Genomic DNA, 14,469 nt, shown 5'->3' on the forward strand with positions numbered 1-14,469 from the left:
TTTGCTTCTTCCTCCTCCTAAGCAAAGCAGATTGCCTTTTAGACTTCTGGGCTGGCAACCCCTGTTCCTATTATTCCCATTGTAACCATAGGCCTGCTCCTGTCATTCCCATTGTAACCCCAGGCACTTGAGTTTTGGTAGGGTCAGTTGCGGTCTCCCTGGTTCACCCTCTCAGGTACATGGCCCTGAGGACCCCAGCCACCTGCACATCCAGGCTTGCCCCCAGTACAGGTGAAATGGGAGTGAGCTCTTGGGTGCTTTGGTATGGTTCTGCTAGGATTTTCTGTTGGGAAGAATCAGTAGACCCAGCAGATGTGACATTGTAAATGAGAAGCATTAAAACAGTTCAAGTCTAGGAGTAATCTGTAGAGCTTCGTGGCATTTTAGAAAAGAAATACTACCCAATGTAAGCCTGGTCTTGTGGGCATTTGACCCTAAGGAACTATCCAGCTCAGAAAATCCAGAGAAGAGTAAACTAATAAGAAAGAAGTGAAGTTTGCTTTGTGGTAATGAAGTAGAAGTGAAATAAAACGTAAGAACTGAAATTCACTGGAGTGCAGAGATCTTCCTTAACCTCTAGTGGAAGTGGTTTTCATCCAACCTCAGAAGACAGCACCGCCACCTCACTTTCCCAAAGTACAAATCAGGACATTGCTTTTTTTCCTCTGTCCTTGAGCCAAATACTGTGGAGAGATTAGAAATAAGTTTTAGGCCACCCATAGTGATTCATACCTATAATCTCAGTTGGAGGCTGAGACCAAAGGATCACAATTCTTGGCTAGCTCAGGCTAAAGTTAGACTCTATCTCAAAAACAAACTAGGTGTGATAGCTCACACCTATAATTCCATTTACTGGGAACACAGAGGTAAGAGGAGTCTGAGGCCTCCTAGGCAAAATTAGCTGGAGACCCTCTCTCCAAAGGACTAGGGGAGTGGCTCAAGTAATAGTGTACCTGCCCAGAAGCCCTGGTTCAACCTTGCAGCATGGCTGCAGAGGGCAGAGCTCCTGCCTGGTCCTTTGGTCTCTTCTGAGCTTAAGATGAAATCACTGTCTTCTCTCCACCTCACCCACATCTTCAGTGTTCCATGCCTAAGCAAGTACTGGCCATCACTAGGCAGCCTCACAACCCTAGAGGATTGTGGGAAAGTCAGTGTCAGGCAGAGTCCTGTTAAGGTGACCCAGCAACTGTGCGGAGGCGATAGCAGAAAGTGAATCTCCTGGGCTGGGAAGGTGGCTCAGTGGTAGAGCGCTTGCCTTGCATGCATGAGACCCTGGGTTTGATTCCTCAGCACCACATAAGCAGAAAAAAAAAAAAAAAAAAAAAGCTGGAAGTGGCACTGTGGCTCAAGTGGTAAAGCACTAGCCTTGAGCTGAAGAGCTGAGGGACAGCGCCCAGGTCCAGAGTTCAGGCCCATGACCAGACCCCACCCCCCCCCCCCCCGCCCCCAAAAAAGTGAATCTCCTGTGGAACTGCAGCCAGGGAAAGACAGAAAAAGGAGGTAGGACCCTACCGGCCCAGCATGCTAGATGCTTTGTGCCAAGTGAGTTCTCAGAGCCTGTGGTCCCTGCACAGAGGGACCTGGATGCACCTGACCTACGCTTTGGTACAGCACAAGGAGTCTAATTAAAGGAAGCTGTTTTGACCTGACTGGTAAGGGTCTCTTACACCCTGATTATTAGCATGTGGTAAATGACACGTGGACAGCAGGATAGCTTGGTCACCACACAAGAAAGGTGTTTACAGGTTTCTGCCTCTATAGGCAGGACTGTGGAGCCTGATTCAGGCTCTTGCTGTGTGATTTTGAGCAGGTGTTCTTTGTCACTGGGCTCTGGCTTCCCATGAGAGTAGGTGGCACTTGTTTTCTCCAGAAGTAGAGGCATTAAACCACACACAGTATGTACAGTATCCGGGAGGCCTCTCATGCCAGGGGCAAATCTCTCTGTTGGAGCAGTAGCTCCTTTGTAGGGAGTGGAGCATCTCAGGGCCCACATGGTCACCACAGCCAGGCAGTATCTCAGCATCCGCACAGTCACACCAGCAACATCGTGGGGCCTGTGGGGTCACTCTGGCAGTGGCCCCACCTCCTCACCTGCAGAGTTGCTCCCTTTTATTGTCTGATGTGCCATTTCTGGCAGAGACTCTGAACGGCAGGAGGCATTTAGGGATGTTAATATTACTGTGGGTAATGTGCTCCCTAGGGCAATGTCTGTGCTGTCAGGTGGAGCTGCAGGTGTCTGTGGCTCCACCCTGTCTTCTTGGCCCACCAGGGGGTGTTCAGAGCTCTGCCGGATCCCCATGGTAGAATATAAGCTGGACAGCGAGGGCGCACCCTGCGAGTACAAGACCCCATTCAGGCGGAACACCACATGGCACCGTGTGCCCACACCCGCCCTACAGCCTGTCTCCAGAGCCTCCCCTGTGCCTGGCACGCCTGACCGCCTGCAGTGCCAGCCACTGCTCCCACAGGCCCAGGCCGCCATTCCCCGAAGCACCTCCTTCGACAGGAAGCTGCCTGACGGCACCAGGTAAGACCATGCTCTTCCTCAGAGGATCCTGCCAAGTGGGTCAGAGCTCAGAGGGTAGAAGAGGCTTTTGCGTGTAGCTTGTTCTGAACAGTTAAACAGGCCTTTGGCACTTTGCTCAGAACAAGCAGAGTGAGCTCCGTCTAAATGACTGTTTTCTCAGTAAAGGAATTCACTCCTCAAAGTAAACTCCAATCCCACAAGAAGTGGGTAAGAATTTCTTACTAACTTGTGTAACTATGTCCCGAGAACAAAATAGCGGTGTGGAAGTTCATGCCCATTCCTTTCGTGTTGATTTTCACATGTTTTATGACCTCAGAAATGTGGTAGGTTTCCTGAGGCTGGCTTATCTGGGTCTCTTCTGATAGCATTGTTAGCATGGACTGGAAACCAGGCTACCTAGACTCAGACCTAACTCCAACATTCCTGATGTGCTGGGCCTGGGCCTGTCACTTGTTGCTGACCTGCAGTTTCCTCGCCTGGGAAATAAACACAGCGATAATATAGCCCTCATCAGGGCATCGGAGGACTGAATGAGCAATTTGGTAAAATACATGGCCCAGCCCACATTATGTCTACACAGTGCTTAGCAGAATAGTCATCTGAAAAATGTGGCCATCCTCTACCTTCTCTAGTTAGTTCCCCTGGAGCAATTCCTCTTGAGAGCAATGTTCTCACTTAACTTGGCTCCAGGCCTCCTTATATGAGAATCAGCTGGGTCTGTGAGCTCCCTGAGTTCAGAGGTGAATGCAGATAGCTGTGGGACAAGAGGCTGCCTCAGCCAGCCACATCTGAAGGAGAGGTCTGCAGAACCTAACATAATTAGATAGTCTAGGGAATTACAGAGAAAACCAGCACTCCAGAAGACAGAGGGGAGCCTAGCATGCAAATCTTACAAACAGGCCTCCTTTTTGTATGTCTGCAGATGGAAAAAGATTGCATTTGGTAGCTGCATGGAAATAATGTTCACCAGATTTCAGCTTTCTGCACTGCATAGGTTTTACATACAGAGCCAAAGCAGGGCTTGCATTGTTTCACGTAACCTGATTTCACAGCGGCTTCATAATTTATGTTCTCCAGGGCTGTGTTCCTGCATTTCCATCTTTCACCAAGAGGGATCATTATCTGTGCTTTAAATCTTTAGATAGCCAGTGTCTGTCCCACCACATCTCATTCCTATGACAAACTGCCAACTATAAGCCACTGATACCTTGGGGTGTCACAGATGCTTAGTTTGTCTATGATTCAGCCTGTTGACACCATTGCAGGGTTTTCTTGCTTCTTTTTGTCATTCATACATAGTCAAAGTGAGTTTGTTAGAATTATCAGTAGACGCCTGGCAACTGGCCTGATCCACTGATAATAACTCCAGTCTACTTTTCAGAAGCTCTCCCAGCAACCAGTCCTCCTCCAGTGACCCTGGACCCGGTGGCAGCGGACCCTGGAGACCACAAGTGGGCTACGACGGGTACTGCTCCTTGCCTTCTCCTTTCCTGCCTTCTTGCCTTCCTACCTCTGTCCCTCCTTTCTACTTTTCATGCTACCTTTATTTCTGGTTTTCTTCCTTTCAACCTCTCTCTCTCTCTCTCTCTCTCTCCCTCTCCTCTCTCCATCTCTCCCTTTCTCTCTCTCTCCCTCTCCCTCTCCTAGCAGCACTGGGACTTGGGTTCAGGGCCTCAAATTCTTGCTTGGTTTTCCATAGACCTCTAGTGTCCTACCACTTGAGCCATGCCTCCATTGGCAATTAGAATCTTTTAGATTATGGATTTTTCTTTCTAGTCTGACTTGGAACCTCCACTCTCAGATCTCAGCTTCCTGAGTGGCTAGGAGTTTAGGTGGGAGCCACCAGTGCTTGTTTCCTTTCTACCCTTCTGGAACTGTGACTCATTCAACAGCATTCACAGTTCACAGGTGGCACTTGAGGCCATTTGGGGAACATGGAAACTCCCAGGCAAGCATTTGATGTATGACTGGCCGGGGTCAGATAGCACCATTTCTGGGGGATGGTGCTCACTGGTCTGTGATTGGAGCCTATTTTTTTTTTCATTTTGATAAGGAAAGGACTTCCACAAGGAAGTTGTGTTTGTGAACTCTTGGACGGAGGCCCTTGGGAGCTTCTCCCTTATTTAAAATGCCACTGAGGATGGGAGAAACTGGGTAGCATTGAGGCATCTGCTTTCTCTGGGAGGAGTCATGATGGCTGCCTTTGCACATAGCTTGGTTTTGCATGCTAATCTTGGGGATCCAGCAGCTCAGACATAGCCTGAGGATGCTGAGCACTGAGATACCATGGTCACTGGGGGCAAAGCTGCTGGGAGGAGAGGGGGAGTTGTGCTGGAAGGCAGGGGTGGGGGGATAGCTTTTCCAAGAGACTAGATTCCAGACTGTGGTCGTGAGGGAAGCTGAGGCATCATCTCCCAGGTGCAGGGCAGAGCTTACCCCTGCATCTCCCGGGTAGTGGCACAGCTCACCCCCTGCATCCAGTCTTCTGGGTGGGGCTTGGAATAGGTATTTGTAGTCTGATGTACATACCTTCCTCACCTTAGGAAAATCAGTTCCTTAAAGTTGTTAAGTAATTTTTCTAAATTAAGTTACATATTAAACATAGAAGGGTGGTGGCTTTTGTTGCAGTTGTTTTGAGATGTGGGGGTTTTGTTGTTGTTGTTTCATATAAATAGAGAAGCTTCTCTGGCTTTTTCTGTAACTGTGATCTGTAATCCAGACTCTGATGGCAGGCACACCCCAGCAATGAGCTCCCCAGGAGGGCAGGGCTATATCTGACCCTGGATAGCCCTTCAGTCTCCTGGCCTGGGCCAAGCTGCTTCCATTGTGAAAAGCTGCCATCTCAGTGCACAGTCAACCCCATGGTGGAACCAGAGCTCCTGGTTCTAATGCCTCTTCAGCTTCTCTGGTGAGGTGTCCAAGATTCTTTGTTTCCATCTTCCAGAAAACCTTTCTGGCCAGGGTTCCCCTTGCACAACCCCTGTAGAAGCCACTTCTGTCAGCAAGTGGTACGGCAAGAGGGAACAGCCCGCACCTTCCTTCTTAGGTGTCCATCCCCTCTGCTGATTGAGCACCAGGGCCCAGGTGCTTTGGAATGCGATGGATCCAGAGAGCATGAGGATGCCATGGAAGGAGGCAGGCACCCAGGTAACGCAGGGAAACACAGGTAACCCAGGGGAACGCCGCCACTGCTCCTCCCCTTGTCCTCCCCTGGGCATTGGGCCAAGGTGATCAGTCTCCCAACACAGGAGTGGGCAGCTGTGGGAGGCCATAGGTGCCTATGGCCTGGAGAGACTGGTTGGTTGTCAGCTGGCTGTGGATAGAAGTGGTTGGCTCTGATTGGTGATGTCATGACTGATGGCTTGCCTGTGGTTAGCTGTGGGCAGCTGTGACTGGTTGCAGTTGGCAGTTGGTGACTATGGTTGGGGTTGTTTGACTGGGTGGCTCTGGTAGCTATGGCTGATTGTGGTAGGCTGTGGTGGCTTGGCAGTGGTTGGCTGTGAATTACTATGTGTAGCGTTGGTTGGTTGTGGAGTGGTTGTGGATAGCTATGGTTGGCCATAAGTGGCTATTTGGTTGTCTGTGGCAGCAGTGGTTGATGTGGTATGGCTGTGGTTGGCTGTGTTTGGTGTGGTTGACTTGCTCTAGTTGTCCATGAATGGCTGTGGTTGTGTTGGTTGATCTGTATTCTTGTGACATATACATTAGTAACAACTATAAGTTCTAGAATCATAGTCTGGTTCATCTGTTGGACTGATAGTTTTCTTTACTCTTTTGGTAATACTGGAAATTGATGATTAAGCTCTCCTCTCTTTATGTGACAGAAACAAAGTGGCACGGCCCACCTTCCAAAGTCTTGAGTTCCTATAAAGAAAGAGCTCTGCAGAAAGATGGAAGCTGCAAAGACTCTCCCAATAAGCTTTGTCATGTAAGTCCTTTTTCAGCCTGGATCCTCAGCCAGGACCTGGTGACACATCTGGGCCGCCTGTTTGCTGGCCAGGAACTGCTCAGGAACCTGTGGTTCACCACACAGAACTTTTTGAGGAGAGGTTAAAAGGGGGGAAATGATGGGCTGGGAATGTAGCTTAGCAATGGAGTGCTTGCCTTGTATGCACAAAGCCCTGGGTTCGATTCCTCAGCACCACATAAACAGAAAAAGCCAGAAATGGCACTATGGCTCAAGTGGTAGTGTTAACCTTGAGCAAAAGAAGCTCAAGGACTATCCCCAGGCCCTGAGTTCAAGCCCCAGGACTGGCAGGGAAAAAAAAAGAGGGGGGAATAAGTTAGGGGATTTTTATTGTTGTTGTTACCCCTAATTTATGAGATGACTGCTAAAGCCCAGATCAGAGTGCAACTTCTAAGCCTCTATGTCCAGGGTGGGAGTTAGGAAATCCTGTCCCAACATCTCATCTTTTACCACTCACCCGCAGTGTGATGAGAATCGGAGCGTGCAGCAGTCCATGTGGCCCAGAACTGTGTGGTCACAGCCATGGCCACAGACCACTGAAGCACACAGTGTGTGGGCCATGCCACAGGCCACTTCCCCATTTGAGGGCTGTGTGTAGAGTGTGGTGAAGCCCCCAGGGAGACTGGGCTTTGGGGAACACAATTTCCCCTTCAGTGTAGAGGCATCTGTGTTGGCTCATGCCTAATAAAACTAACGTGTTAAATAGGTTGGGAAATGTGCAAGTGGAGGTAATTCACGTGCTCAGATCAAGTTCTTACCTCTTCCTCAGAGTGAACTTGGAGATTGTGCAGTTTTCAGAAAACAGACGTAGTGCTTCTTCCTGTCACTGTGCTCGTGGCCTGATTAACTGTGGCCACTCACATCCACCCCTGTGGCTCTCACATAGTGCTCCCAACAAAGGGCGCAGAGCCCTGGGTACAGGCCAGTCATCAGCCAGAAACTGCTGAGGGTGTGCTGGGATGGAGTTCAGGGAGGAGGGAGCAAGCTGCTCTGAAACCACCCTGGGTGAGACTCCTTCTCCTGGCTCCAAAGCCTATGGGTACCCAGGTCCCGCTAGTCTGCCTGGCTGTGGCCAGGACCACATCTGATTCAAGCACGCTGGACAGGACCTTTATTCTGTCCTCTTGGCTTTTGTCCTCCAGAGACCCCCAAGGTACCAAGTGTCTTTAGTGTACTCTAAAGAGAGTCCTGTCTCTGTAGCCCTTGCAGTGTTGTGTGGGGCAGGCTCCCGGAGTGGGCAGACACACTTGTGCTTACTGAGTGTTTCCCCCCATGCAATGCTTGTTGCACTCCAGTCTGCACAGAAGCCTCATGGCACTGGAAGCACTAGAAGGGTCAAATGACCTGCCTTGATGTCCTGCTGTGAAGACTCGCACCTGACTCTTCTGCCTCAGGTCGGGAGGAGGAAAGAGGGGGCCTCCATCTTTTGTCATAGGATCATTTTTTGGATAAGTGGCCTCCCTCTTCCACAGATATACTTTCCTGTGTATCTTCCCAGTCTGTTGAACCCTTGTTGATGCTTTATCCACCAACAAGTAAACAGAGGCTTAAAGACAAGGAACCCATTTCACTGAGTTATGAGGCAGGGTGAAAAAAAGGAAAATCTGTCTCTGTCCACACTGAGGCGGGCGTGGAGAGCTCCTGTGAGGCCTAGGCCACAGCTCTGTATCAGGCAAGAGGCAGTGAGTTTGGGCTTCTGCTTTTCTCTCCTCTCCAGATGGGAGATAAAGGCTGCTCCAGCCCCTCCAGCAGTAACACACTGTCCAGTAACACATCCAGCAATAGCGAGGACAAGCACTTTGGGTCAGGGGATCTGATGGACCCCGAGTTGCTGGGTCTGACTTATATCAAAGGGGCTTCCACTGACAGCGGCATTGACACGACCCCCTGCCTGTCAACCACCATCCTCGGTCCTGTGCACCTGGCAAGCAGCCGATCCCTGATCCACAGCCGGGCTGAACAGTGGGTCGATGCAGTGGACATCTCTGGGCCTGACGATGAGCCAGCCAAGATGTATGCCATACACGGTTACCCTGCTGCCATCTCTGCCAGCAGTGCTGCCGACGGGAGCATGGGCGACCTCAGCGAGATATCCTCTCACTCCAGGTGAGCCGCCTCACACCCACGACACTGGCTCTGGGGACCTTCCTTCTAGGCCCAACTTCAAAAGTTCTTATTTCTGAAATCTGGTGGTTAAGGTGTGTATGTGAAATCTTATGTTGGTGATTTTGTGTTCCCCCTTTGTCTGAGTTTGAAAATTTAAGGACAGCTGTGTGGAATCAGATACCCCACCACACACACACACACACAGAGACAATCCTTTAGGACCAGTGCCCTGTGGGAGTCTGTCCTGCATGGTGGCAGACCTCTGTGCTCCTTGCTTCTTATTTACAGAGTCCTCTCTGTCCTCCCTTGCCAGAGCTCAGGGACACTGAATGTCATCGTTGTCATTGTGTTTCTAGTCGGAAGGGACATCACTCATAGCTGAAGTGACCTTAACTCATATAGCCAAACAATCCAGAATGATCACCGTTCTGCTTGACCAGCAGCCCAGAACTGAGCCCCTTATCCTTAAGCTCAACATGGCAGTCCCCAGTTTGTCAGTATTTCCTTTGTGGCTGAAATCACCGTGCCACATGCCAGGCTCAGGCCCATCTGAAAGACTGATCACTTCACAGAAGAGATGGGTCCCTTCTCCTCAGTACCCCCTCCTCAGATTTCTCATGCATTACTGCTGTGGTTAAGGGTAGAATCATTAAGGGCAGCCAAGGTCTGTGCTAGCTCAACCAGGAACTGAGCAATGCCCAGGAGAGAGGACCCCGGCAGCACATCTGTAGTGTCCACAGGAGTCTCGTTTGCTGACTGCCTGGACAGGACAGTAGGATGTGGAGACTGTAAATATTCCTGGTTTGTTTGTTTGTTTAAAAAACAGTTTTGTTCAATTTAAAGAAATACAGTACTGAAACAGTGTTCAAGAATTCTGACTTCAGTGAATTTATGCAGTGAAATTATTCCTGTCTAGTTTGAGGAACAGTTAAGAACTGGGCATTCTGTAAAAGCCATCTTGGATTCTGCATAGTTCTAGCCCTATATTCAAAGTTCAGAACACTTGGAGACTACGGCTTCACACTGCCTTCTTTGTCATAATTGGTGTCCTAGATAGTGTTACTGCTGTCAAGTTTCCTGGGAAACTGCCTTCGGGGCACATTCACTAATTTGATGGGTTGAACATGAAAGTGCTGGGCCTAGTTTTCGATTGACCCTGTGTTTTCCACCATGTTAAACTGAGGGAGGATACACACTGCTGACGTGGACATGGTCGGCACTGTGGGAGCAGATCCCAGACCACTTGGCTATTTTAGATGCACTCATTAGCCAACAGTCTTTGAAGCAAGCACATTTCCATGTGGAATGTGGCTTCTGCCCAGTACAGAAGTGGAGTATTCGTGGTCCTCCTCTAGTTCAGTCTGCACCGAAGATGGGGCAGGCATGAGACCTACCCTACTGCCTGGTTTTCTGTGTATACTGCCTCACTTGAGCCCTGCTGCTCAAGGCTGGGAAAACATGTATTTCCTGTATTTCTGTCCATCTCAGGCCAGCGTGTGGTCCCTGGGGAACTGTGGCCCACTGCTGCCCCTAGTAGTAGCCCAAGTAGTGAGGAGCAAAGTGTCCTCATTCAAGGCCAGGGTCAGCAGCCACCCTAACGAGCTTACCTCTGCCCAGACACACCTCCCCTCACATGCTCCTGTCCTCCCCGTAACTACCCCCTGCTGAACTGGCACCTGGAGTCACTGCCTTCTCCCATGTTATGGTGATGACATGGAAAGTATCATGGGGACATGGCCTGTTGTGCCACTGTGTCACCGTGGGATCAAGTCATGCATGTGGGGAGGCACCCAGGCACCTAAGTGAAGATGGGAAGAAGAGCACTCGCTGCTCCAGCCAGTGGAGTATAGCAAGGGATGTCTGAGTGTGGGTCAAGCCTCCAGGCGGTGCTGTCACTTCAAGTCCTCTCAGCTCTCCTTCTGATTCTCACTAGCTGACTGATTCCCACTGCTGACATTACACATAGGGTCCCTGCCCCGCAATGGCCAGGAGGACGGAAGTGGACAGGAGATTTGTGTACATACAGTATTGAATCTAGGTCTGATTCCAGAGTTGTGGTGTGGGGAGAGATAAGCTGTGCTCACATGAGGAATGGCAGGAGAAGCACCTTGCTCTGGCAGCCCACTCACCCACCTTAGCACGTACAGGACACAGTGCTCAGCTGAGAGGCCAAGATACAGCCTAGATAGCCCACTCATCTACCTTAGCACGCACAGGGCAAGGTGCTCAGCTGAGAGGCCAAGATACAGCCTAGATAGCCCACTCATCCACCTTAGCACGCACAGGGCAAGGTGCTCAGCTAAGAGACCAAGATACAGCCTAGGCAGCCCACTCATCCACCTTAGCACGCACAGGGCACAGTGCTCAGCTGAGAGGCCAAGATACAGCCTAGGCAGCCCACTCATCCACCTTAGCACGCACAGGGCAAGGTGCTCAGCTGAGAGGCCAAGATACAGCCTAGATAGCCCACTCATCCACCTTAGCACGCACAGGGCACAGTGCTTAGCTGAGAGGCCAAGATACAGCCTAGATAGCCCACTCATCCACCTTAGCATGCACAGGGCAAGGTGCTCAGCTGAGAGGCCAAGATACAGCCTAGATAGCCCACTCACCCACCTTAGCACGCACAGGGCACAGTGCTCAGCTGAGAGGCCAAGATACAGCCTAGGCAGCCCACTCATCCACCTTAGCACGCACAGGACACAGTGCTCAGCTGAGAGACCAAGATACAGCCTAGATAGCCCACTCATCCACCTTAGCACGCACAGGACACAGTGCTCAGCTGAGAGGCCAAGATACAGCCTAGATAGCCCACTCATCCACCTTAGCACGCACAGGGCAAGGTGCTCAGCTAAGAGGCCAAGATACAGCCTAGGCAGCCCACTCATCCACCTTAGCACGCACAGGGCAAGGTGCTCAGCTGAGAGGCCAAGATACAGCCTAGATAGCCCACTCATCCACCTTAGCACGCACAGGGCACAGTGCTCAGCTGAGAGGCCAAGATACAGCCTAGGCAGCCCACTCATCCACCTTAGCATGCACAGGGCACAGTGCTCAGCTGAGAGGCCAAGATACAGCCTAGGCAGCCCACTCATCCACCTTAGCACGCACAGGGCAAGGTGCTCAGCTAAGAGGCCAAGATACAGCCTAGGCAGCCCACTCATCCACCTTAGCATGCACAGGGCACAGTGCTCAGCTGAGAGGCCAAGATACAGCCTAGATAGCCCACTCATCCACCTTAGCACGCACAGGACACAGTGCTCAGCTGAGAGGCCAAGATACAGCCTAGATAGCCCACTCATCCACCTTAGCACGCACAGGGCAAGGTGCTCAGCTAAGAGGCCAAGATACAGCCTAGGCAGCCCACTCATCCACCTTAGCATGCACAGGGCACAGTGCTCAGCTGAGAGGCCAAGATACAGCCTAGGCAGCCCACTCATCCACCTTAGCACGCACAGGGCAAGGTGCTCAGCTAAGAGGCCAAGATACAGCCTAGGCAGCCCACTCATCCACCTTAGCATGCACAGGACACAGTGCTCAGCTGAGAGGCCAAGATACAGCCTAGATAGCCCACTCATCCACCTTAGCACGCACAGGGCAAGGTGCTCAGCTAAGAGGCCAAGATACAGCCTAGGCAGCCCACTCATCCACCTTAGCATGCACAGGGCACAGTGCTCAGCTGAGAGGCCAAGATACAGCCTAGGCAGCCCACTCATCCACCTTAGCACGCACAGGGCAAGGTGCTCAGCTGAGAGGCCAAGATACAGCCTAGATAGCCCACTCATCCACCTTAGCACGCACAGGGCAAGGTGCTCAGCTAAGAGGCCAAGATACAGCCTAGGCAGCCCACTCACCCACCTTAGCACGCACAGGACACAGTGCTCAGCTGAGAGGCCAAGATACAGCCTAGATAGCCCACTCATCCACCTTAGCACGCACAGGGCAAGGTGCTCAGCTAAGAGGCCAAGATACAGCCTAGGCAGCCCTCTCATCCACCTTAGCACGCACAGGACACAGTGCTCAGCTGAGAGGCCAAGATACAGCCTAGATAGCCCACTCATCCACCTTAGCACGCACAGGGCAAGGTGCTCAGCTAAGAGGCCAAGATACAGCCTAGGCAGCCCACTCCTCCACCTTAGCATGCACAGGGCACAGTGCTCAGCTGAGAGGCCAAGATACAGCCTAGGCAGCCCACTCATCCACCTTAGCACGCACAGGGCAAGGTGCTCAGCTGAGAGGCCAAGATACAGCCTAGGCAGAATTTTACAAACTGAAATAAACCTACTTCAGAAAAGAACACACACACACACATATGTTGTGCGTGTACGCACACACGCGTGCACACACACACACACACACACACACACATACAGAACAGCCCACGTGATATTCTGTTTGAGTGAACCCTCCCTATAGAGGATCAGAACTTAACAGGGGGACTCTAACCTAGGAACTTGAGTCCACAGGAAGCTCTGTGCCAGCATGTTCCGACATTTGTCAGCTGCTGAGAAACGCTTTATAATGCTTTTTAGGGGGGCCTTGAACTTAGGGCCTGGGCATAGTCCCTGAGCTTCTTTTGCTAAAGGCTAGCAGTCTGTCACTTGAGCCACAGCGCCACTTCCAGCTTTTTCTGTTTATGTGGTGCTAAGGAATTGAACCCAGGGCTTCATGCATGCGAGGCAAGCACTCTACCCCTAAGCCACCTTCCCAGCCCTTTAAATGTTTTTACAGCAACCATTTTACTGAGTAGGTGGACTCAGTTACATCTGTTCTAGAGGTAACTTCAAATATCTTAGTATTGAAATAAAAGATAAGTCTAAATTAGAAAAATGCCGTTTATAAAACAAATGGAAAATGTGAAGGGGTTACCAAGCATGTACATGTGCGGTGGGGTCATGGGTCGTATGCTCTGCAGGTGTGCCCTGTAGGTTTGCCTTGTGGGTGATATGGTAATTATGAAGTGCTCTGTAGGTGTGCTCTCGGGGTGTGGTATGCAGGTGCGTACCATTGTGAGTTTGCTGCTGTTGTGGATCACATGCTCTGCAGGTGTGTCCTGCAGGTGTGTTCTCCAGGTGTGCCTTGCAGGTGTGCACCATCATGGATGATGTGGCTGTTATGGATCATGCACGCTGCAGGTGTGCCCTGCAGGTGTGTTCCACAGGTGTCCTCATTGTGGATGAGGCAGCTTTTGTGCATACCTTCCACTGGGACCTCCACTGTAGTCCTGGCCAATCCAGATCAATGACTGTTGTCAGGTGTTCTTTGCTGCTTGCTTGGAGAGTGTATACAGGCCTTACCCTGATGGATACTGAGCCTGAGCACCAGCTTTATGTTCTGGAACCTCCTTAAACAAGTGCACCTGGTTCCCATCTTGCCGTAAGATTTCTCCAGTCACATGTGTATCCTCCTTTCTGCCACAGATGTACAGTGTGTATGTGGGCATTACATGCCCTTCCCAAAAGGAAGGAAGGCTGCCCTGCCTCAGAGCCCCGTCCTGCCTCCAGGGAAGACTGAGACCAGCGCTGGTCACTGCACACCAGGCTGCCGAGTCTGACAGTAGTTCTTCCTCTCTTGTCTGTTTCTCCTCAGTGGTTCTCACCATTCAGGAAGCCCGTCAGCTCACTGTTCCAAAAGCAGTGGGTCTCTGGATTCCTCCAAAGTCTACATTGTGTCGCACAGCAGTGGTCAGCAGGCTCCTGGCTCCATGTCCAAGGCCTACCACAGGCAAGGTGCGGCAAACACGTATGTCATTGGCTGGAAGAAATCAGAAGGCAGCCCACCACCCGAGGAGCCTGAAGTGACCGAATGTCCCCGGTAAGAAGGCTGCCAATCTCTGGACAGCATTGTACGTTTTTGGGAAGCAAATGTA

At 51.1% G+C, this 14,469-nt stretch overlaps 1 protein-coding gene across 5 annotated transcripts in view; it reads left to right on the forward strand.

The window, feature by feature from the left end:
* Positions 1 to 14,469, forward strand: part of Sipa1l2 (signal induced proliferation associated 1 like 2) — a 77,893-nt gene that overhangs the window by 35,444 nt on the left and 27,980 nt on the right. For all 5 annotated transcript variants that reach the window (XM_042686217.1, XM_042686216.1, XM_042686219.1 and 2 more), the window contains exons 9-14: positions 2,270 to 2,527; positions 3,909 to 3,992; positions 5,574 to 5,674; positions 6,352 to 6,455; positions 8,212 to 8,600; positions 14,190 to 14,414. In XM_042686217.1, coding sequence (XP_042542151.1) covers positions 2,270 to 2,527; positions 3,909 to 3,992; positions 5,574 to 5,674; positions 6,352 to 6,455; positions 8,212 to 8,600; positions 14,190 to 14,414 — 1,161 coding nt within the window. The remainder of the gene's footprint in view (positions 1 to 2,269; positions 2,528 to 3,908; positions 3,993 to 5,573; positions 5,675 to 6,351; positions 6,456 to 8,211; positions 8,601 to 14,189; positions 14,415 to 14,469) is intronic.

The sequence above is a fragment of the Dipodomys spectabilis genome, unplaced genomic scaffold (assembly GCF_019054845.1).
Source record: "Dipodomys spectabilis isolate Male_0828 unplaced genomic scaffold, ASM1905484v1 ptg000096l, whole genome shotgun sequence".
Classification (NCBI taxonomy): domain Eukaryota; kingdom Metazoa; phylum Chordata; class Mammalia; order Rodentia; family Heteromyidae; genus Dipodomys; species Dipodomys spectabilis.